This window comes from Macaca mulatta, chromosome 14 (assembly GCF_049350105.2).
Source record: "Macaca mulatta isolate MMU2019108-1 chromosome 14, T2T-MMU8v2.0, whole genome shotgun sequence".
Lineage (NCBI taxonomy): Eukaryota > Metazoa > Chordata > Mammalia > Primates > Cercopithecidae > Macaca > Macaca mulatta.
The window spans coordinates 33937780-33963946 of NC_133419.1; the positions used below are offsets into that span (position 1 = coordinate 33937780).

Here is a 26167-nt window from a genome sequence, read left to right on the forward strand (position 1 = left end):
CTTGTGGTGGTGGAATAATGGATTATTATATTAAAATCATTAGTATATTTATAAGAATATTTCACAATGAACAAAATACATTCATTAAAAAAGACACCTTATTCTACTTTTAAGTAGGGAATTCCATTTTTTAAAAAAATATGGGAATCTGCTCTTCAAGTAACTATTTATTGGAAACTTGGAACTGTTTATGAGATCTGTGATTCTTTCCCCTGGCTGTTTACTGGTCTTCCCCCAGGTTGAAGAGCTTGGTGACCATTTGAAGCTCCATTGCTGTTGCTGCAGAAACACTGCCAGTTTGAAATGACTGCTACCACATGCCATCACTCACCACCGTTATCAAAATCTGAGTGGCTTAGGTGGTCTGAAGGGAGGTCCCACCTTTGCCAGAGCTAGAGTCCAAAGACCCTTTCAAGGCACTGTTTGCCACAGTTTTGAACCTGGTTAGAACTTCAGAGCGTAGGGAAGGCCGCTCCTCTCCCCAGTACTGTACTCAGTTCAGGGCAGACTTGGATAGAAACATGTGATAACAACAACAGCAGAATATAACTGCTTGGATTCCAGAGGTGTAGTTCCCCTGGGTCCACTGCGTGAGCTCACACACACACACACACACACACACACACACACACACACAAACATCTGTTTTCCCTCTGATGTGTGACTACCATTCATTTTTTCAGAGAAAATAATTGACCATTTTACTTGTTTGTGAGCATAAAGAGGGCAGGCTGGAAGAAATAATTGTGATTGTAATGACATTTGTGGATGTGAAAGATTTGGAGGAGGGGCAGTCCCTGCTGAGCTTTCAACACTGAACATATGTTAATTTATAATTGGGGGTGTGTTTCGGGGGGGTTATATTATACAATAACTATTGAGGAATGAGCAAATTGGAAAGAAGCAGATTTGGTTTGTGCAAAGATAGTTCCAATTACGGTAATACATGGAACCTGACTATCCTCTATGCCTGATCACCACAGAGCTCAATATTTGCAAATATATTGAAACTTATTTTATTTTATCATACCAGTACATTCTATACCTATTCATCCTACCAACTTGGTGTCTACATAGATTAATATATTCTTCCAGGTCATGTGGTCCCCTGTTCACCCATCATAGTTCATCCAGATACTACTCTTCCTGCCTAAATATCAGTAGGGTGACCAATTGACCCAGTTTATCTGAGACTGAGGGAGTTCCTGGAATGTGTGACCATCAGTGCCAAAACCAGCATAGTCCTGAACAAACCAAGATGAGTTAGTTAGGCTAATCTCAGGTCTGCTGTGAAGGCTTTACCAACTTTATTCCCACCCATTCTAAAATGGCCTTCAATGAGTTCTTTTCATCTTTAAGGTTGATACACACTCATTTTCAGTTTATTTAACATATATTCTCTATTGGGGGATTATTTGCAAGTTTCTTGAGGGTAGGACCCACATATTTTTTAACAGCAGAGTGCTAAGTATTAGAAAATAAAGTGGATCTAAGAATTTAAAAATAATACTTACATTGTTTTAAACATTATGCAAGCTTCCTTTTGGTTGAATTAAGTAAAGCAATGAAGCTTAATAGTTATGAATGTGGATTTTATTTCAGGACAGGCTTGGGTTCAAATTTCCACCTTGTCAGTTACTGATTGGGCAAGTTAATTAACCCCACTGAGTCTCAATTTCTTAAATCTGTAAAATGGGAATAAAAATAATAACCACTTCCCAGGAATATTGTAGGCATTAAACAAAATAATGGCTAAGTGTGTAGTATTTTGTGTAGCACATAGCACATAACTCGTTATTATGTGGTATTTGTTAATAAATGATTACAAGTCAATTAATTATATTCTTCCATGCATTGTTTCTTCCAGAGAGTTTATGTCATCCCAAGCAAAAGCAGTTATTAAAACTACTGATGATTATTTGCAGCCTCAGTTTGGCCCCAACAGACTTGTGCATTCAGCAGCAGTACCAGAAGGGTCAGGACTTCAAGATTACTCCACACATCAAACAGCATCAGATCACAGCCATGATGAAATATCAGACCTAGATAGCTACAAATCAAACAGTAAAAAGAATTCTTGTTTTATATCAGCATCCAAGAGAAACAGACCTGTCAGTGCTCCAGTGGGTCAACTGAGGTAATCAAAGCTGTTCTCTGTTCTTTTTAACCTACTGTTGAAGTTCTTTCCTTTGAGCAGAATTTATAATGTTTCAATTGACTATCTCAGACATTAAAATGTAACACATCTCTATGGTTTTGTTTTTGTTTTTTTCTTTGAAAGCACTAGAGTAGAATGTTGTTAATTACACTGTGGGAAATATGAGATATACTTCAACCTGGGTAATCAGAAACTCTGAAAAGAATATTTGAAGCAGATTCAGGCTAGGATCATGAAATATCTTTGCTCACACGAACTTATTTAAAAATAAAAATGCTTTCTTTTGGTATTTAACCAATAGTTTGAAACAGAATTGAATGACATTATTATAAAACCATTTTGTAAATATGTTTTCACGTCAAGATTGTTATCGTAAACTGTTAACACAAGAGTTCATAGACAGAAGAAAATATTGGTAAAAACTAATACCAATCAAGCCAAGAAACTAATACCCCACTATTTTCAGATATTTGAATATGTGAATATGTTGTGTTTTTAACTTACGTGACATTTTAATTTTAAAATGTTTACTCTTCTTCTGTGGCATTACAAATTAACTTGGTTAGAGAATTATGAAGAAAATTTGACATGTTAGTTTACCACATACTTTTGCTGAGAAAAATCATAAAGATCAAAATTAGTTTTGCCCGAAGATGAATCTTAGAAATCTTCACTTTCACCACTTCCAGACAATTTGAAATAAGAGCAATACAATTAAACTTGGAATCAAAATTTTAAAATCAAAATATTTTTGAATTTTAAATCATTTTTAAAAAAATTAAAGAATTTTGATAAACATGAAACTTGTGTAGAATCTTAGCCATTTGCTGTTTCATGATATTGAGACCATATTACTATTTTTTGCTATCAGAGCATATCATATATATATAATTTTTAGTTGCATATGATATATATATTTTTTAAAGGACTGTTGTGTTTTATAAGTAAAGTGATAAAAAATCATTTATTCTGATTTATATGAGCAGTTTTGGCAAACACCGTGTTTAAAATTTTTTTGAATATTTAAATAGTGACAGTGTTATTCTGTAACAACAATCTTATCCTATAAAAAGTTTTGTTAGGTATACTTACATACATAGGAACAATCTTTAGTGCTTATACCTGTTTAAAAAATTCCAGGATAATATTTATTTAAAAATTTTTACTAATTAGCATGCATCAATTTTTCTGTTTTTCTTTTTCTTCAGGGTTGCAGAGTTCTCTTCTTTAAAATTTCAGTCAGCCTGGAATTGGCAGAGATTGTCTCAAAGACACAAACTTCAACCAAGAGTGATTAAAGTAACAGCTTACAAAAATGGATCTAGAACAGTCTTTGCCAAAGTTACTGTACCAACCATCACCTTGGTAACTAGTGTTCCAAAGTTTTCTGAGCTTTATTTTTTTCCCTTATTCTCTTTATAATATAAAAATTGAGAAAATTATTGTTAATATTTTCTTTTTAAGAATCTGAATCTGCAGATTGCTTGTATATATGTAGATTTCATAGGAATTTCACTCTTTTTTAAAAAAATTCAATATATAAATAGTGTATTTAATTAAACAGATGCAATGGCATTATACCTTGTAGAGTTATTAAAATGACAGATCTTTTAAATATTAAAATTAGTCAATAATTAGATATGCTTCATGCTGTGACTTACCTTTTATTTCTATATTTTCAACTGCTAGAAAATAACTGTATTGGTCAAGTTACTAAACTTGGCAAGTGACTCAGTTGGGTTTCTATTTTGATCATTAGAACCTTTCGTTTTGAGGAAAATATATTACTTTCTTTGTCGTAAATCACTTTGACTTACCTCTTGCTTTCTTCTAGCTGCTGGAACAGTGCACAGAAAAGCTGAATCTGAACATGGCCGCAAGACGAGTGTTCTTGGCAGACGGCAAGGAAGCCCTCAAACCTGAAGATATACCCCATGAAGCCGATGTTTATGTTTCAACGGGAGAGCCCTTTTTAAATCCACTCAAAAAAATTAAAGGTAAAAAAGATTTAAAAAATACCCTACCCCCACACATACTGAATTGCTTAAGGGGTGCAATTAAAAAATGATTTTCATCCTGTCTTTTTTGCATGGTTTAACAAAACTAATGTTTACGCATTTACAGCTCAGTAAGAGGATAATGTGCTTAATGAAAGAAAAATCCACTGACAGCCACGTTTATTGCCCTTCATTAGCATTGGTGCTTAATTTAATATAGATCTGAATAGACATTAGGGAGCCTGCAGGAGGTTAAATGGTGAAAATATAATAAATTAAATCAGAGATTATTGAATTTACTGTTTAGTTTCTGTGACACTCAATAGACATAATTCATTAGACTTATTCTCTCAGAAAATAGTTCAAAGTTTCAAGTATCATTTATTCGTTTACATTCTTGGTGTTTTTTCAGATAGTATCAACATAATTATGAAAATGTGGCCAATAATGAATATACATTTCTTATATACATATGATTCTTCTAATAACACATTTCATAATAAATGTTCCAGCTTGATTATTTTTTACCTTAAAATGTATAATACAATCCTACACATATTTTCAATTAAGGTTTGCCAAAAAGTTCATTTCTTTCAACATTTCAGAAATGTGGAGATTTTCTAAAATTAAAAAAATATATAGCATTATTTTTTTCTTCAGTGGATAAGAATACATTTTAAGAGAGAAATAAAAGCACTACTATCTAAGAATATTCTTCCAAGCATGTTGTACCCAGAGTTTGGTATCAAGTGCTATGTATGGTAATCAGATTTAAATAACATGAGGAATAAGGACTTTGCCATAAAAATTCAGTGTGTCTAACTGCTGTACTTTCCTATGCTTTTTATACTTTATTAGAAGTAATTTTTTCCTGCAACTTCTATAAAGCTAGTGAATCAAAGGCAAGTCTAGGCAGTAATTGCATAAGTAGAATAAAAGTAATTCTGGAGTTCATTACAGATGAGGTGATGAAAATCTCCCTTCTGTTAATGTTACTGTATAAAGTCATACTAGCATTTCTCTCTTATATAAACTTTATCTTCAGGAAATAAGCAATTTCTTGAATTCAATAGAAAATTTAAGATAATTTGGTTCTTGTGAAGAAGCTTGTTGCTATAATGCTCATTGAAAATTACCTATCTGATAGTGTAAACTCATATATTTTTCACATTTTGCTTTAAGTTTAAAATATGGCTGGCTGCCTTAATTTTATATTAGTTGAATCATTTGCTTATATAAAAACATGAGTCTTAGTGGGAAAATACTTTTCTGTGACTTTAAAAAATTCAGATATATTTGTAATGATTGCTTCATTAAGATCCTTGATTATTGTTATTAATAAGAAATGCTTGCCTTTCATATGAATAATGGTATTGTGGAAGAGACATATAAAACTTATTTACAGCTAAGCTAAGAAGAAAATCTCCTGGACATGTATTCCTAAAATAATAATGTCACACACATGACTGAGCTTGGTGGATGATTTTTAAATGTACTAACTAATTTCCTCCTACTTTTTGTTTTCTCTTTTATCCTTTTCAAAAGCCAAGTCCAGAACAAAAAACTTCTCTGCTTTGTCTGCATATCTTTGGCTGTGTTTCACTGTGACATGCACTGCTGTTCTTTTAGCACCAAAATGTTGGCACACATTCCTGAAAATTTCACACCATCTCTTGCTGGATCAGCAAGCTTAACCCACCAAAATCTGGTGTTGTGCAATGGTTTTTGACTGATAATCAATCTTTATGCTGCTCGACAGTTGTTGCTGGGACACGGAGTAGAGCAGGTGGCAGATGTGCCTTGTCTTTTGAGAAAAGAAATTGTAGGTGAGCTTGGACACAGACTAGCATATCTCATGTCCATTAAAAAGAGTTAGGATAAGTATAATGGGGAAAAGCCATTCATCCAAGTTAAGCTTATAGATAAGCTTAAACAATGATGTTTGGTTTCTTTTAGAATGTTAAGAATATAAATGTAAATATATATACATTTATATATGAAAGGTAATATTTAACTTGATGTGAGTGATATGCAATATATCACTCACATATTCACATACACTTCTTCAAACCACCAAAACCAGCTTGAAGATTACCTTTCTGTCATCTGTTTTATAGATAAATCGATAATTTTCCAACTAGCCACAAATGTACCATTAAAATAAAAACTTGTATGAATAACTTTGAAAGTGGTAGATGCATGATCAGAAGTTGATTAAAGATACATGATCAGAAGTTGGAAAATTGAACATGCTAAAGGTAAATAGGGGAAAACAGTGGGCAGAATTGATTGTTACTGATGTATCTTTCTAAATGAGCATAAATATTTTATATACAATGGGTAACTGGTCATTATTTTAATTTACAGACTTTTATTCATTCAATAAACATTTATTGAGAGTCTATATGTGCTAGATACTAGGCCAGGTCAGAGAAAGATAAAAGCTGTGGCTCATAGTCTGATTTCTTTTTTATCATTATTCTTTCATCTCTGATTTAAATTTTGATTTAATTAAAAAAAACATATTTTTACTGAGTACCTACTATGTGTGCCCCAGCATAGGGATAAAAGTCCTGGCCTTTAAGGAACTTAAACTGAGTAGATAAGTTATAAATCCTTCAAACTGAGAACACTATTTTACAACATAAATCAAATGGATCTTATTTTATTTCTGGCATTGGAAGGCCAAACAAGTCCGTATATATTTTGGCCATTATATTTTCATACTTCATTGGTTTTCGTTATTCATTGGAAAAGCAATGTAGATAGAGGAAGTTGCCTAAGAACGATTTCCAGATTTACTAAGACAGAAAAAATCCGACAGAACATCTCTGATATTTTAACTATTTTACTACGCCTTTTGAGCATCACTGTTGACAACCAGTGGCATTGGATCTAATAGAAAGCCAGAGAGCTATTCATCACATACCTTGAAACACAAAGCTTTCATATGGAGGTCAGGCCAAGGTCAAGACTGACATGAAGCATTCCTTGTTGAAATGCAGTATTAGAATGATTCTTACATTTTAAAGTTGAATATTTAATCAGAAATATTAATTGTATAAGGAAAAGATCAGGAACATAGAAATATTTTATATAAATACTGTTGAAAATGATGCCTTATTAGGTATTATACTTCTGGCATTTGAAGTTTTTACATTTATTAATAATTCATTGAAATTATGAGTATGCAGTTAATGAATTGCTTGAAAAGGCATATTAAGTTTTCTGATTCATGGCCATGTGGTTTAGGTTTTATTCACAGTTTCCTGAATCTTCTGCTTAATTGTGACACAGCACATGGATCTTGGATCAGATCCATGGAGTTTATGAGTTCAGCTTCTTTATAACTGCTGGAAGCTGTATGTAAGTAATGCAAACATAGCATAATAAATGGTTCGTGCCCTGTGCTTACCTGAATATCTTAAATAAGATGAGGGGAAAACACTGTTTAGACCTAATTCGTTAGGTCCAAGTTCTATTGTATGGCGCTCTGATTGTCTTTAAAATTTTTTGGTTTTATATTTCTACTCTCTCCTATATATCCTATTCTATTACTGGGCTTTCAGAATTATCATTTACAGTGATTCATTTCAGTCCTGAGTTTTGTTAACAAGAAGTGAAACTTGGTATTATGAATAAGATTTTAAACCTTTTATATCCTGTATTGTAAAGATGTAGTCACAGAAAAAAATGCATGAAAGGAATTCTTGATACTACACCTAAGATCTAAATTTAAGCCTAGATATTTTCTACTAACTGCCATGTGATCTACAAAATGAAATAATTTGCTATGACAGCTTGTGATTGACAAGAATATGTGTGAGCACATTTAAAATAGGCCATCTTTTCATGTAGAAGTGTCAGTGAAATGATGGATTCTCATCATTTTAATTATTGATGATTTGGAAATATTTCAATTCCACGACACACAAGACACATTCTAAATAGCAGCATAACACTTTTTCTCATATCTGCGTCCATAATGAAATGTTCTGTCATAATTTGTTTTTCAAAAAATGCATTAGTTTAATGAACCTGGATTCATGCATTATATTCTCTTCCATTTTATGTCTACTGAATTTGTTGATTTTTAAATTGTTATGTTAAAAGCACAAGTTTCAATAGGTGACCCACTACTCACATCACATCATACCTTAATATTTCTGCTGCTAGATCTCAAGACGCTATAGTGCTGCCTACACCAATGGCTGCTTTAGTCTTGCCAAAGCAGATACCAGCCTTTGTGGTGTTCACCTGCAGGGCATTCAGTCAGCTACAGTAGTTAGGACTGACTTTCCCAAATTCCCTTTTATCTTTTGGTTTGAATAGTGTATTTATTAGGTTAGATTGTTTGTACATTTTAACTTCCACTACTCTATATATATTCAAAAGGAGGAAGATGGCATTATATGGAGAAAAAAATAACCATTTTCTTCTCAGACAGCATATGATCCTTCTATTTCTGTAAGTGAGGGTAAAACTATACGAAAAATATTTTATGTATTTTCTACTCCAAAGTTTTAAATCTGTAAATAAAAGAATAGAATATCCTTACTATATAAAATAGGTGTGGATTTCAAGACAATTATGAGATGGACCAATAAAGTGTTCTTAGCCAGTAGGAAAATCTATAGCCTGCATGTGACTGGCAGCATCTCTTTATATTGTCAAATACCAAATCATTGAAAAACACCTAAATTCTTGACATAACCACAAAATGTTGAATTATATTCATTCACAGGGACTGCATTTGTTTACTATACAGATGCTTGCAAACCTATACTGTTCTGTTAACTTGCATGCCTTTACAAAATTGAAAATGAAACAGTTACCTCTAAAGCAAATCACTTAGTTGTCTGCCTAGGCTGCTTGTTACTTTACCTGATAATTCATTTATATATTCTATAGTTATGCTTTCTGAGCGGTTTGCTATTCGAACTTTTCACTTTTGAAGGCTTTAGATATCTTGTTAGGAGATTTGTGAGAAATGCATTATTGTTTATTTTAAAGGACACTAGACTCGAAGTCGGATGATGTTGCAAGATTCTAGTCCCTGTGTCTGGTCTTGGGCAAACTGGTTTGTAGTTCAATGTCCTTATCTGTAATATAGATGAAGTAATACTTTAAATGACTCTTGGATATTTCTAATAAAGGTAAATTATTTGAAAATTAAGTGTCTATAAACCCCTGGTCTAAACAGAAAACTTAGAATACCGTCTTATAAACATAATTAAGACTTAGTTAGTGAGAACTTTATGTCCACTTTTACCTTCCTAGAATAGCTGGCTGGGTTCAGGAAAATAACAATAACAAACTTTGTTTCGACTTTCTTCATCACTGCCAGGAAAGCAAACTACAGTGTGAACCTGGGCCAGTCACTTAATCTCACTAAGCCTGAGTTTCTTCATCTGTAAATTGAGGATAGTAATTTACACCTCAACCAGGTGTGGTGGCTCTCACCTGTAATCCCAGCACTTTGGGAGGCCGAGACAAGCAAATTACGAGGTTAAGAGATCAACTGCATCCTGGCCAACATGGGGAAACCCTATCTCTACTAAAAATACAAAAATTAGCTGGGCATGGTGGCACGCACCTGTGGTCCCAGACACTCAGGAGGCTGAGGCAAGAAAATTACTTGAACCCGGGAGGCAGAGGTTGCAGTGAGCTGAGATCATGCCACTGCACTCCAGCCTGGTGACAGAGCGAGACTCTGTCTCAAAAAAACAAAAAACAAAACAAAACAAAAGTTTACATCTCACAGATGTATTATGGGAAGTAAAGAAGATGATACAAAAACCTGGCATATGATAGTTACTTAAAATATTATTTTTCTACCTGCCCTTATTTATTTTCCTTCTTTTGCTCCATCCTTTCTAGGTATGTTTCCACAAGGTTTTCATACAAGTTGTTACACATATCTGATTTTACTAACAAAGGTATTTGCTAGGTCTGAGATCTCGAAATAAATACAACCAAATTAAAATGCCTGCCAAGCAGTTATGTATACAGCATGATATGGGAATCTGAGTTAAAGGCTTTGAACTCTCAATATCTATGTGTAGGTCAAAATCAAGGCCTTTTATAAAAGGAGCCCCAAGTGGTCTTAATCTGCTCCATTCCAAAAGTTGTATTTTAAAATATGTTCATGACCCAGGGCTAGCCTTAACTTTAAGCTGCCATAACTTATTTAAAGAAAGTTCATAGAAAAGTTCAGGGAAAGGGTGACAACATTTTGATTGGCACGATAGATGGGATGTTTGTAATTTTAATCAAATGTAAATTGAAGACATACTTCAAATGATATGTCAGACTAGTGTTACTGAGTTAAAATCTAATGACAACCACTGTCATTATTAGTTAAATATAGCCATCATGCCTATAGCAATAAATGATGACACTTAAGAACATGCAGAAACAAAGAGCACAAGTATTTAGAGAAAAGGGAGTGACTAGAAACTCAGTTGAATGCAGGAATGTGACCTGGATTTAATCTATTTACCAAACATAGAAGCAATTGTATTTTGGGCAGATGATATAATTGAATATAGCAGTATGTTTTCTTACTGTCAGAGCATTTGTATTTTATAAACTCATCTTGCACTCATGAAATGATGTGCTTATTCATATTTAATGTCATTATCTATACCTATTTGACAGTCATAGCATTGTGTTTTCAAATTTATTGCCCAACTACAAGAGAATGAATTTTTAAAATTAGGATTTTTAATAAGCTTGTGGATCTGAAGTTGCAAGTTTGCTACTTTTTATTCTAGAAGTAGAATAAGGCAGTATTCTTTTGGTACAAGCAAAATGGAAAATTATAATGTTGGAAGCATCCAGATTTATTTAATTTTGTGACAGACATTGGCTTTTTTGAAGTAGACTGAGGAAATATAATTATATTGTAGTTAGACCTTTTAACAGAAAGGCAAGCTAAGAAATACTTTATCTTTTTCATGGTTTGGTTAAAAATAAACCATGAAAATAAAATAAGACATGGATTCTATGAAATAAAATATAATCTGTGGTTGGAACATAAGGTTCTCTGAGTGCTTTGGGAGAGTAAGTATATGAACAGTCAGGCAGACATGGCAGTCCCTGAGCAGCTGAGATACGACCCTTTTGGGCACTATTTTCCAAGGTTATGCTAAACCTTAGGTCTTCACTAGAGTCTGGTCACCACCTGCATCCTAACCCAGCAGAATCTTAAGTTTCCAGAGAAAAGTACCTAAGGAGAGGAAGACTGGAACAGGTCTAGGTCTGATTGCTTTGGAAGCCACCAAAGCAATTTGTGTGGCTAGCAAATTTAGAGGGGATAAGGTGATCAGGTGAGAAAAGGGCCCTTTCTTTGGCAGTCGGTTGTGTAGGACAGAGACCTTGCTGAAAGAACTATTGACAAGGTAGTGATTCAAGAAGAGTTCAAAGGGAAAAAGGTAGAGATTCAAGAACATTCCAAAGGAGAAAAGGTTGAGACTCAAGAACAATCCAAAGGGGAACTCGGATGTTACTGCTGTTGAGATTTGTGAACTCTGAATATCTGAGACAGGTCTCAGTCAATTTAGGAAGCTTATTTTGCCAAAGTTAAGGATACATGTCCATGACACAGCCTCAGGAGGTCCTGACGACAGTTGCCCAAGGTGGTCCGAGCACAGCTTGGTTTTCTACATTTGAGGGAGACATGAGACATCAATCAATATATGTAAGGTGAACATTGGTTTGGTCCAGAAAAGCGGGACAACTCAAAGCAAAGATGGGGCAACTCGAAGTGGGGAGGGGCCATTAAGGTCAAAGGTACATGAGAGACAAATGATTGCATTCTTTTGAGTCTCTGATTAGCCTTTTAACCTGATTCTTATAAAGGTACCAGATAGTCTCAGTCCCAGGAGTTGAAAATTTTTGAATTTTTGGAGATGAGAAAGTTAATGAAAGACAGAAATGTAGGAAGCATTAAGAAGCATTTGTTAATAATGGCTAGTATGAGGGCTGGCATGGTGGCTCACGTCTGTAATCCTAGCACTTTGGGAGACCGATGCTGGCAGATCACAAGGTCAGGAGTTTGAGACCAGCCTGGCCAATGTGATGAAACCCTGTCTCTACTAAAAATATGAAAAATTAGCTGGGCGTGGTGGTATGTGCCTGTTGTTCCAGTTACTCAGGAGGCTGAGGCAAGAGACTCCCTTGAACCTAGGAGGTGGAGGTTGCAGTGAGCCGAGATCATGCCACTGCACTTCAGCCTGGGTGACATAGCGAGACTCCATCTCAAAAAAATAATAAAAATACAAATAAATTTAAAAAATAATAATGGCCAGTATGTTTTCCTAGAAATTCAAAGTAGATTTAGATGGCATTAGGGTTCTTGTTTGAATTGCTTGGCTCCCTGCCCCACATGCCCTATAGTCTCCTCACTATTTTGTTGCTACTCACTGCACTCACCTCCAGCCTTTGAGAATAGCCTCTTCCTCACCAGGGTTGAAGCCTTGTCAAGTCTTTGCTGACCACCTTCCGTTTCTCTGTGTTGGCATGGAAGAGTCAGATTCTGTTTTTCTTCTTGCCTCTGGATGTAATAATGCTTACATTACCCTGACTGTCAGCCCTCGAACCACATTTCTTGATATGAAAACACATGTCCTCGGAGTGGTGATGTACACAAGAATCACTTCCTGTTGCTAAATAGGAGGGTTCCCCAGTTGATATGGTCTGGATCTGTGTCCCCACGGAAATCTCATATTGAATTGTAATCTGAAATGTAATCCCCTCATGCTGGGGAAGATACCTCATGGGAGGTAATTAGATTATGGGGGTGGTCCCCCCCATGCTGTTCTCATAATGGTGAGTGAGTTCTTACTAGATCTGGTGGCTTTATTAAGGGGCTTTTTGCCTCTTTGCTCTGCACTTCTCCTTCCTGCCATACTGTGAAGAGGGATGTATTTGCTTCTCCTTCCACCATGATTCTAAGTTTCCTGAGGCCCCCCTACCCATGCTGAACTATAAGTCAATTAAACCTCTTTTTAAATAAATTACCCAGTTTTGGGTATGTCTTTATTAGCGGTGTGAAAATGCACTAATACAGTAAATTGGTACCAGGTAGTGGAGCGCTGCTCTAAAGATCCCCATAAATGAAGCAACTTTGGAACTAGGTAATGGGCAGAGGTTGGGACAGTTTGGAGGGCTTAGAAGAAGACAGAAAGATGTGGGAAATTTTGGAATGTCCTAGAGACTTGTTGAATGGCTTTGACCAAACTGCTGTTGTTGGCTGGAGCAATAAGGGAAGATCTTAAACTGGATCCTGAAAGGACTTGAGTCTGAATAGGTGAAGTATGGGGTTAAAAGTGAACAGGGTTAATGAACAGATTTGCTTAGGTAAAATAGTGCTTCAAACTAGGGTAAGACAAGAACAGAAAATTTCAACGGCATCAGATTGTCTGTAAACTCTTCTGTTAGACATAAGGTTAGGAAAAAGGACTTGTGTCTTTTTTCATATTCCTTGCACAGAATCTGGCACATGGGATATACTCAACAAGTATTTGTTGACTGCCTGACAGGCCCCTGATGGGCTGACTGACTGGCTGGCTGGCTGACTGACTTGGAGACAACTTCAAAAACTAGTTCCAAGAGTTTTCTCTTTAGGTAACGATAAAATTGATGTCTTAGGAAAATTCAGCTGTGATTGGTGTGTAGAATGTCCGAAGTGATGGAGAAGAATCATATACAATTAGAAAGCTCTTGCAGATTTTAGGAGGCTGAGAGAGAAATGGACAAATGGGTCTGGTTGGAAATGGAAAAAAAATGATGCTTTTAAGAGTTACTGTGAAGAAGGAATAACTGAGAGGTCTCCCTTCCTTTACCGTGTCTCACGTCAGATTCCCTAGAAGCAGAACCTGAGATGAGGATTTTAGTGCAAGAGACTTTTTGAGGGAATACTCTTAGTTGAACCATGTAAGGGAGTGAGAGAAGGAGCCTAGAGCAGAGGAAGAAGCACGGCCGAGACATGTGTCCACTGGAAATCTAGCCCCAGTCTGGAATGTGAAAGACACCAGAGAATTGCTCCCCTTTGAGGCAAGAGGACTGGCTACTGTGTCCCAGAATCAGTCAATCGTTGACTGTGGACTGTCTCCCTAGGTAGGAGGGAGGAGATCACAACCTTGCAGGCATTTCCTGACTAGGTTTCTTTCAGTCAAAGGTAATTCTCAGAAGGGTGCAGCTGTGTGATGGTCACAGCCAGGACTCACAGCAACTGGAGTTTGGGTGCACTAGCCTGCTAAAAGGCACCTTGGTGGGGCACCAACAGTGTCTACTACACTATGCACTATAGTCGACACTCTGTATCCACGGGTTCTGCTTCTGTGGGTTCAACCAAATGTGGATCAAAAATACTCAGAAAAAAAGAGTTATAAAAATAACAATAGAACAATAAAAAATAATACAAACAAAAATACAGTATAACAACTATTTCCTTAGCATTCACATTGTATTAGGTATTATAAATAATCTAGAGATGATTTAAAGTACACAGGGGGATGTGTGTAGGTTATATACAAATACACCTACATTTTATATAAAGGACTTGAGCATCTACAGATTTTGGTATCCTAGGGGTCTTGATAGCAAGCCTCCATGGATACCCAGGGACAACTGTACTTTCTTCACATAGCACCCTGCTGAGAATCTTCCAACAGCTTCCTGTCACATCAAGAATAAAATCCAAATCCTTTATCTTGACCTGAACAATGTGGCCCCTTTGTGCCTCCTCGGTTTTAACCACATACACACTTTCTGTTTTTTCTCTCTCTTTCCTTCTTCCTTCCTTCCTTCCTTGCTTCCTTCCTTCCTTTCTTCCTTCTTTCCTTCCTTTCTCTCGCTCTCTCGCTCTTTCTCTCCCTCCCTCCCTCTCTCTATCTCTTTCTTTCTTTCTTTCTCTCTTTCTTTCTTCCTTTTTCTTTCTTTCTTTCTTTCTTTCTTTCTTTCTTTCTTTCTTTCTTTCTCTCGCTCTCTTGCTGTCTTTCTTTCTCTCCCTCCCTCTCTCCCTCTTTCTTTCTTTTTCTTTCTTTCTCTCTCTCTTTCTTTCTCTCCCTCCCTATCTCCCTCCTTCCCTCCCTCCCTCCCTCTCTCTTTCTTTCTTTCTTTTTCTTCCTTCCTTCCCTCCCTTCCCTCTTCCTTCCTTCTGTCCTTCCTTCTTCCTTCCTTCCTTCCTTCCTTCCTTCCTTCCTTCCTTCCTTCCTCTCTCTCTCTTTCTCTCTTCCTTCCTTCCTTCCTTCCTTCCTTCCTTCCTTCCTTCCTTCCTTCCTTCCTTCCTTCCTTCCTTTCTTCCTTCCTTCCTTCCTTTCTTCCTTCCTTCCTATGGAGTTTCACTCTTGTTGCCCAGGCTGGAATGCAGTGGCACAATCTCAGCTCACTGCAACCTCTGCCTCCTGGGTTCAAGTGATTCTCCTGCCTCAGCCTCCCAAATAGTTGGGATTACAGACACCCACCACAATGCCTCACTATTTTTTTGTATTTTTAGTAGAGACAGAGTTTCACCATGTTGGCCAGCCTGGTCTAGAACTCCTGACCTCAGGTGATCCACCCGCCTCGGCCACCCAGAGTGCTGGGATTACAGGCATGAGCCACTGCACCTGGTCTATTTTTCTTTCTTAAACATGTCAGGCCGATCCTCTTTTCGAGTCTCTGTGCTTGATTTTCACTCTGCTTGGAATACCTTTCCCCCAGATTTTCACAACTAACTTCTCATTACGTATGCCTCTCTGTTCAGAGAGACCTTACACTGTTGGTTTCTCTGCCAGAGACTGTGAACTGCACAACTAGCTCTGTCCTCCTTACAGTTGTCACCCTGGTGCCTTGATGTGTGGACACCCAATAAATATTGTTGAATGAATAAGCAATTAGTTGGAGAGAAATGAATAAGCAGTATAGGTACAAGGTCTCGCTGAGAGAGTGGATAACTGTAAAAGAAGTGGAAACACTGACAGAAATAAAAACTGTGAAGGGTGAGTCAGTTTGTGTAGAAAGATATGAAATTTTACTTTAGACATTGAATGTGAGATATATGGAAGTGGCAGAAGAGTGCAGTGATTGGGAGCACAGCTTCTTGAACTAAATTCATATCTCAGTGCCACCACATACCAGATCTTGGGCAAGTTAATGCCTCTGTGCCTCAGTGCCTCAGTTTCCTCAACTGTAAATAAGAATAATAATATTACCTATCTCATAAAGTTGTTGAGAGAACAAAATAAGTTAATATCTATAAATCACATAAATAGAGTCTGGCTATAGTATTGTTTTCCATGGAATTTAAGGAGTTCTGCATGTGAAAGAGTTTCAGCCGGAGCTGGGACTAGAGTTGGGTGAGTGAAGTACCAATGGGACACAATTTGAGGAGCCACTTGCTCTGAGGGTTGTGTGAGGGCCCTGCACAGCTTCCTTAAATTTTGCCTCATTGGCCTTCACTCCCCTCACCCTAGTGCTGGCCTTGGAAAACCCTTTATTGGTAAGATTCTCTAAATCTTGGCGCCTGTAACATCTCCCTCTGGCCTTAGTGGGAGTGGTTTCTTGCTCTTTCTAATCTCTGGGTTGCCTAACTGTCCTTCGGTTGCTTCTCAGCCTTTTCTATCACTTACATAACCAATTACCTGCAGTCAGTTTCCTCTGCCCAAATCCTCTGAGTAGATTCTGCTTTCCTGATTGGACTCTGACTGATGTAACAATTAATATACTCCGACACTCCATAATAAGCAATCGAATTTCAGGGAGGTGAGGGAAGAAGCTAACATTTATGGAATGACTTCAATATGTTAGGTAATTTTACATATTATCAGGGGAATCAGCCCCCACTATTTCAATGTAGGTTCTTTTCTATTTTCCCTAAGTGTCAACTGGTCTGAGAAATAAAGAGAAAGAGTACAAAGAGAGAAATTTTACAGCTGGGCCTCCGGGGGTGTCATCACATATTGGTAGGACTGTGATGGCGACCCTGAGCTGCAAAACCATCAGGTTTTTATTAGGGATTTTAAAAGGGGAGGGGATGTACAAACAGGGAGTAAGTCACAAAGATCACATGCTTCAAAGGGCAGTAAAGATCACAAGGCAAGGCAAAATTAGAATTACTGATGAGGGTCTATGTCCCACTGTGCACTCATTGTCTTGAAAAACATCTTAAGAGGAAACAGGATTCGAGAGCAGACTACCAGTCTGACTAGAATTTACTAGGCTGGAATTTCCTAATCCTAGTAAGCCTGAGGGTACTGCAGGAGATCAGGGTGTATTTCAGTCCTTATCTCAACCACATAAGACAGACACTCCCAGAGTGGCCGTCTATAGACCTACCCCCAGGAATGCATTCCTTCCCCAGGGTCTCAATTATTAATATTCCTTGCTGGGAAAAGAATTCAACAATATTTCTCCTACTTGCATGCCCGTTTATAGGCTCCCTGCAAGAAGAAAAATATGGCTCTATTCTGCCCGACCCGGCAGGCAGTCAGACCTTATGATTATCTTCCCTCGTTCCCGGAAAATTGCTGTTATCCTGTTCTTTTTCAGGGTGCACTGATTTCATATTGTTCAAACACACATATTTTACAGTCAATTTGTACAATAGTGGTCCTGAGGTGACATACATTCTCAACTTATGAAGATGACAGGATTAAGAGATTAAAGTAAAGACAGACATAAGAAATTATAAGAGTGACTGGGGAAGTGACAAATGTCCATGAAATCTTCACAATTTATGTTCAGAGATTGCAGTAAAGACAGGTGTAAGAAATTGTAAAAGTATTAATTTTGGGAACTGATAAATGTCCATGCAATCTTCATCCCTATCAGATAGTGGAGTGATGCTCGCTAGATAATTTTTAATGAGAAATCTGAGATTCAGGGAGGTATAGTACATCTAGTGTCACTAAGAAACAGAGTTAGGGTTCAAGCATAGTTTGAAAGTAGAGGTAATACCCTTTCACCATGCAGATTGTGGGTAAACTCCCATTAAACTACAATAATTCATTCTTTTTTTTTCCCCCCCGTGAGGATTTTTTTTTCCCCAGAGAAATACTGACTGACAATGATCAGCACCTATGGGATCTCCTCCTCTTCTTTTTTTCTTCTTTATTTATTGAGGTCACATAATGCAAAATTAATAATTTTAAAGTGAGCAATTTAGTAACATTTAGTGCATTCACACTGTCATGTAACTAATACTTCTATCTAGTTCCAAAATATTTCCATCATTTCAAAATAGAACACTTTACCCATTAAGCTTCTCTTCAATCCCCTCTCCTCCCTGCTGCTGGCAACCATCAATGTATGTTCTGTTTTTATAGATTTACCTATTCTGATATTTCATGTAAATGGAATCATATAATATGTCACCTTTTTTATGTCTGGCTTCTTTCATTTAGCATAATGTTTTTGAGGTTTGTCCATATTGTAGCAAGTATCAGTACTTCATTATTTTTTATGACTGAATAATATTCCATCTATGTTATACATTGTACCACCATTGTACCAGTCATTCCATAATGATCATATAATTTTTATCCATTCATCTATTGATGGACATTTGGTTACCACATGTTGGCTATTGTAAATAGTGCTGCTATGAACATGTGTGTACATGTACTTACTTGAGTATCTGTTTTCAATTCTTTTGGCTATTTATGAACTCATCAACTTACAGTTAATATAGTTAACTATATTTAATATGTATTTAATATATTTAAACTATAATATATTTAATAACTAATAAGTTAACTATAGTTAATATAGTTAAAATAACTCATTTTTCTATTATAATTTCTAATTCCTATTAATTTCAGTTTACAAAATGAAAACACATGGTAACAAATTTCTGTTAAAATGTTTTTTCTCTTTTTGAAGGCTTATGTCTATAGTCTTATAATCTAGTTTTAATTTAATCAGCAAGTTTTGTTAATCTGCTATGGTATATGTGTTTTTATATGTATATATGTTTGTCGGTAACAGAGAGAAAGAAGTGGGGGAGAATAGAGGGTTTTTTGTTGTTGTTGTTGAACATTTAATATAGTCATTCTGAGACTTGAAGGTTATTACAACCACTGGCTTATTTTTCATATCAATATTGGCAGATTTTATGTAAAGTAACATTTCTAGGTCAAAGAGGCCAAGCTTCTTTCAAGGTAAGTGCTAACAGAGAAAGATCATTTGAAAATCTAGGCAAATTTCAATGCAAAATAGCAATAAATGCAGCTATTTTCAGTTATCTGTAAATAAAATTATGTTTCTCTCAGAACAAATAAGAGCAGATGAGGGAGGGATCATTGTATTTTTGTAATTTATGAAAGAAGAAAATATGATTAAAATAAATTGAATGCACAAATAAGTAGCTCAGATGCAAATTATTTATTTATGAAACAAAACCTCTTGAAAAGAGAAGAATGCTGACGGCAACTTAGAATGCAATATACTGCACTCCTGTTCTTACCCTTACATTTTCAAAGTCAAACATAGTAATTTAGTTGTGCTCTTGTTTATATTAGTGGGAGTTTTAAAACTTAAATTTCTGCACACAGCTTTGAAAATGTATAGGTCAAAATAAACTGTTAATGAAAAACTGTTTTTCATTTTCAGTGAAATAGTTTAAATCTCTCACCAAGGATGTCCTAGAAGGCACCTTCCTTCTAGTCACAGGAGAAGAATTATAGTATAATGTTACTATTTGGAGGTCAGCAACTTTAAAGCAACATGGATAAGAAATCATATTAAAAAGACAAGAAATGTTTCCCAACCCTAAATAACATAAAATTTCAGGACCTATGTAGTTTCATAGTAAGCTAAGGACATTGGACATTTTCAATGGACCCTTTCAGCTGGGTGCATATAATCAGTAATAGAGGCATGCTAAGGTGAATTTTAATTAGGACTAAATTGTGGTATTACTCTTTCATACCCTGAACATCTGTTCCCTTCAGAAGTGATGATTTATGCAGGCTATCAGAGCAGACAGCTTGCTACAGCTTATGTCACGGTTAGTAAGAAGCTGGTGGTAGCATTTCAGAAAACCCAGCATCTAAATGGAGACTGGCCAGTGTATAATATACAGGTAGTAGAGGGAGGGAAGTATGACGTGTCCATTTTTAATTTTGAAGCCAAATATTGACTTGACTTAAAAAATTATCTTCTAGACCATCTGTTGTTAATGAAGAAAGTAACTTGGACAATGAATGGGTTCATGCTTCCTACTGATGTCAAAAGACGGAAAACCAAGCCTGTTCTTTCTATTAGAATGAAGAAACTTACTGAGAGGACCTCAGTCCGAATTCTGTTCTTTAAGAATGGCATGGGGCAGGATGGGCATGTGATTACAGTGGGAAAAGAAACAATGAAAAAGGTAATTTTATATTAAATATTGAACTATGAATTCAATTTCAAAATTTTGTGGCTTTTGAAATGTGTTATGTTTTTTCTTCTAAATATCAATGTCAACAAATAAACTGAAATATTAAGAAGACATTATATAGAACTAAAAAATTCTATATAAACCTGTTTATAAGTCTGTTTATTGCACTAATACCACAAATTACCATAGCAAAGCAACAATATTTCAGGAAATTATTTGGCTAACATAGTTAGTCATTCACCTAGTTAAAATGTTATGTTTATACTAGAGAAAATATTCTAAACATTCTAATTAGTTACAATATTTTATAAGCTATTTAGATCGAAGCCAGTCTAACCTAGCTTCCAGTCTCAAATCTGCCTCTTTTCATTTAGAATACTGGTAAGACCTAAAAATATCCTTGTTCCTCTAAAGAATTAGCAAAGCCCCAAATCACTAAAGTGCAGTTTCAAAGTATTCATAGAAGTTTTAAAAACAAATCTAAGGGGCCCAAGAAAAATCATGAAACAAGCAAACTTAAAAAAAAAGTTAAAGTATTACTTGTCATACAAACGCATGTTTTTTAGAAGGTGTTTGTACTTTCTAAAACATCTTTGATATTAAAAAAAATACCGAGGAGCTAATGGGAATTTGAAACACACACACACATTTTTATACAGATAAGGATTTTTCAACCAATTTTAAAGCAACCTAATAATAATATAGTAACAAATGTGTTGAGAATGTATGAGAGACAGTAAAACATAACCAAATGCCTAGGCTTGAATCTTGGCTTCACCATTCACTAACTATGAGGCCTTGGACACCTTTGTTTCCCTGAGCCTCAGTTTCTTCATCTAAAAAAAAACAGAGATAACAGTAGTACCTACTTCATAGAGTTGCTGCGAGGATTTAACGTGATATTATGCATGGAGTACAATGCCTGGCACCCAGAAAGTTCCCATTAAATGTTTCTAGTCTCATCTTTGAGACTCATAATATACACCTAACAGAAATTAGTTTTCTTTCTAATAGAAAATTTTTGTTATGAAATCAAGATAATTTTCTTATACAAAACTATTTCAAATTGAATGTTGCTTGGAACAGGTGAATAGTTGACTAGATATTGGAATTTTAATCAAAATATCTACTTCTTCATTTATTTGTTTTTGTGGTTGTTTTACAACCACAACTGGTTAAGAGCATTTACCAATGAGCTGGGAAACCTGAGTTTTGTTTCCTTCTCATCTGCAGATTTGGATTATGATATTAAGGGATATTACACAGCAGAGCAAATTGCTGAGGCAAGTTATAACATCTTCCCTGGCGATTTTGAAAAATAGAGAGATGGACATATCTCTTGGACTGTTAAAATGCGGTCATTCTTGGAGATAGAAGCTAGGTTAGATAACCTCTTGAGTTCACTTCAGTTCAATCTCTGTAATTCCATGCCTTAGTGATAAAATTGGAGTAATAGTCACTCTTACAGATTATATGTTCTTAGTTGAAAGGTTGAGTATAAATAAAAATGCCACTGCTATTTTGCTTTTTGTCTCTAGAGAGGAATTTATTTAAAACTGGATGATCAAGGAAGTCTTTAGCTTGCATTTTTCTTTTACAATTTGTAGAAAATATTTAAAGAATTTTCACAAATTCATGATAGAACTCATGATAGAACATGATTTAGTAACAAATGTATTAGTAAATATTTGCCTCAGTATCACATTTAAGAATGAGGTAAAGAAGAGGAGACAACAAAATGCTGATCTTGGGTGTCAATAAGAACTTGTTAGAAGGGAAAAATAAGACTTGCTAATTATTTTGTAAATAAAATTTAAATTTTGAAAGTGTTGTTGATAATCATAGGATCATGCTCTATTTATACATTAAACACCAAATCAGTAATAGAAATAAGGAAGTGTCATAGTCTTAAGAGAAAAACAAATTATTTTCTCTTTTATGATAAAACATTAGGAATGTTAGCTATTTTTCAATTACTACTAAGTAATGTAAAACTGAAGTAGAGTGTAAAGTATTCTAATATGGTGAAGGTTATTGCAATGGGATAAGAAGAGAATTATTGAGGATGAGTGTTACAATAAGGTAGTTAAAGCATAAAAGTCCTCTATGAGCACAGAATAGAGCCAAGGGGAAATGACTGTATGTTAATTACAAGGAGAAAATCAAAAGGAAATCCGTTTATTTACTTTAGGAAGTAATTAAGAAGTTTGAAATGAGGGCCAAAATGATATATTTCTTTACTAAACTCTAGAATACCAGAACTATAGCACATCTCTTTGCAATTTAAATCTGATGATTTTAGAATTACTTGATATGGTTTTAGTAATCACACAGCATGTGCTACTATAGGATATAGGCTAAACATCTATATTCATGGGTTGAGAAAGGTATTAAGAAAAGTTTGTGGGCATAAGATGCCAAATTAATGGGAAATGAAATATGGCTGATATGGATACACAACTTTGAGATTAGCATCCTGGTGGATAAGTTTTATTCTCTTCCAATTACATCTTGGATTCATTTTCAGATAATTGATGGCTGTGTGGATTATTTTATTATTCAAGATAGCATTTCCTTTCTGAAAAATGTTTGATTTTTTTCCAGTAGTTAATAATTATATCTTACTTACTTGGGTTTTTGCTTGGTTTGCTACTATCACCAATAGCATGAAATTACAGTGCTGAAGAAAATGATGGAAAAGATAATGAAATGAATGAAACAATAAAAAAAAATTCGCTGTCCTCTTGCTCCCATTTGAACTGGCTGTTTTCTATGATCTCTATGCTGGGATCTGTCTTTACTATCAACCTGAGAATTATCATTCTCTCTCTCCTGTGTTGGATTTCTTTTCCCTGGTTCCCTAGTTTTCCCGTACCTCATCTATTCTACTGTGTGCATATTCCAGTGGCTTCCCAAAAAAGAGAATATGGATGGTGAATATTTTGAAATCTTGGGAAATATTTTTTCTTTCAAACATTAAAAGTATTGCTATATTGATTTTTGTTGCTAGTGTTGCTGCTGAGAAGTCTGATATCATACTGATTCATCATCCTTTGTAGGTGACACAAAGGATGAAAACATTTAGGACCATCTCTTTATTGATAGTGTTCAAATTTTTTTTCAAGATGTGCTGGATACTCAGGATGTCTTCTCAGTTTGAAAAGTGTCATCCTTTTCTTTTGAGATGTTTTATTGAACTATATATATTTCTGACAATATCCTTTTACTGTAGTTTTTCTGTTGTTATTTTATGGAGCTCCTACTTTTTTATGTTGGATCTTATGTACTGAACTTCTAATTTTCTTATCTGGGAGATTTGCTTATCTTTACCTCCCAACCCAGTGAATTTTTTGCTTCTCCTTTACCGTCTGTTTTTTTGGGGGGGGGAGTTGGAGGGGGGTTGGAGGCATTGCTTTTATTTGGTTTTGGTCTTTAATGTTACAGACTACAGACTTACTTTAAATATGAGTTACTCCTCCATCAGTATTTAAAATTGAAGAACCAAAAAGTTGGTTGAAAAGCTATGAGCATAGGTTTGTGTTATTGACAGATGGATTTCATTGGAGAATGTTTTGACTAGGATTTTTCATTGGGGTTGGGTTCCTAATTATCAGTATCTTTTCTCTGGAGTTAATCAATTTCAGCAAATAAAGTCTGCTAATTTGAGCAATGTACTAGCCAAGTGGAGAAGGGGGTTAAGAGTTTCACTTTCAATATGTAGACTTTCATTTAATTCTCCTCTTTTCAGTAAGAGGTTTAGTCTCTCCAGAGAACAAATCTCGTGTCTTCTCTTCTGATAGCAAAAGTATAGTTGCCTACCTGGTTGATGTGGGAAGGGTTCTGGAGGTTTATCTGTTTTCTGTATAGTCAATCTGTTTTTAGCCCAACTTTTAGAGGTACCTAATGCCTCAAATTTATAAGCCTTTTTGGGGTTCTGCAATACAAATAAAATGTACTTTTACTAGTTTAAGTTTTGACTTTTCTGGTCTGCTAAATCATTTACCACTTAATTATCTTCCCACCTTTCTGGTTCTCTTTTTTGGAAAATAAATGTTAAGTGTCAATCTTTTAATATTGATAATAATTGATTAATAATTATTGATTTTTATAGATAAAAATGAATAATTCTAATATTTTCTTCCTATCCCAATTGTTTTCCCAGTTTCTTGGGGTTTATGCAGCGTAATTTGGCAAACATAGTGTTAGCTTACTTCAATGAGAACAGAATACTTTTCCTCTGTTACCTGGAGGCGTCATATACTTACTGCAGGCAAAAGGCCCACAGTTTTTTCAAAGTGTGGTCCACAGAACACTTTCATCAGAATTGTCTGGTTTTTCTGTTAAAGGTTCAGACTCCTAGGCCCTACCACGCCTATTGAGTTAGCAATTCTTGAGTGTGGGCCCTAGTAATCTGAATTTCAACAAATGTCTCCAAATGATTCCTAGCCACTCTAAAGTTTGAGAATTCTTATTCCAGTGTTCTAAAATTTCAAACTTACTAATTGATGGAAATCTTCACAGACTTCCTTTTTGCTTGTTCTCCTGTACTTCTCATATAATTTAAGAGAAAAAAAAACTTGCGAGACAGAATAAAAGAGGTTGGGGGAAATTAGATAACTAGTTGTCAGATTAGAATGAGTGCAGGGAGTTCAGAAATCAGGAAATAGAAAACATCTACAAGCGGGCAGAAAAAGAGTGGTTACGTGTAGCAAGTCTGGCTTAGGAAAAAATACTCCCTTCATATTTATATGTAAACATATTTCATTGTAATTACTTTTTCCTGTTATTACTGAAAAAACATATAAGTATTGCGAGAATTACTGCTATATGAATTTCAAGGTATAAATAAGCAATAGACCTTATTAGATGCCTTTAAGCCAGGAGAAATATGTATTTCTATGATGTTTACCATTTATTAATTAAAAAAACATAATAAGCTTAAACAAAAAAGTAAGAAAAATTTCAAGCTTAAGAGGCCCAATTCAATTGAAATAACACAATATAATGATATGATTGTGGAATGTTCACACAGAAATTAGTAACTATGGCAGCAGAGATTTTCCCAATAGTGTGGGTAAAATAATTTAGAGAGTATCTTCAGAGATTCAAAACGGAGCACCTGGGGTAGCAAAATTTGATTAAGGATGCTCAACATGGATTCCGACAGAGGAGGTCATGCATAATTAGTATGTTGGGACTTCTTTAAAGAGCTTTTTATGAAATATGAGGAAAAGTCCATTGATACTACTTATTATTGTTATTTAAAACTTAGGCTAGTTTTTTAAACCAGAGATTAAATCTGATTAAAAAAACAAAAGAAGAGTTTTAAAAATACGGAATTTGATAATATGGTTTATTCTCAAGAGGCTATGAATAGCCAGTTGCCTTTTCATTATTTAATGTGAATTTCTAGGATTATACAATTGAGTTATTTTGGAATATTATGTCATTATTTATAGTCAGATTTTTTTCTTAAATGAAATTCTTAAAAAAGCAAAAAGAGAAAGAATGTATTTAATAGAAATAAAAACAAATGAGAATTTTCAGTCTAAAGATTCATTTACTTTACTGATGGTAGTTAAGGAAAGTCCTTAATATTATTTAGGGGCAGTTGAGACATAAACATGGCCAGGCACGGTGGCTTAC

The 26167-nt window shown here is 35.2% G+C and overlaps 1 protein-coding gene across 1 annotated transcript in view; it reads left to right on the plus strand.

Moving 5' to 3' along the window:
- The window catches only part of LOC144329415 (doublecortin domain-containing protein 1-like), a 68003-nt gene that overhangs the window by 19561 nt on the left and 22275 nt on the right, over positions 1-26167 (plus strand). Inside the window, exons 3-6 of the mRNA XM_077963125.1 lie at positions 1868-2137; positions 3367-3523; positions 3993-4155; positions 20307-20512. Coding sequence (XP_077819251.1) covers positions 1868-2137; positions 3367-3523; positions 3993-4155; positions 20307-20512 — 796 coding nt within the window. The remainder of the gene's footprint in view (positions 1-1867; positions 2138-3366; positions 3524-3992; positions 4156-20306; positions 20513-26167) is intronic.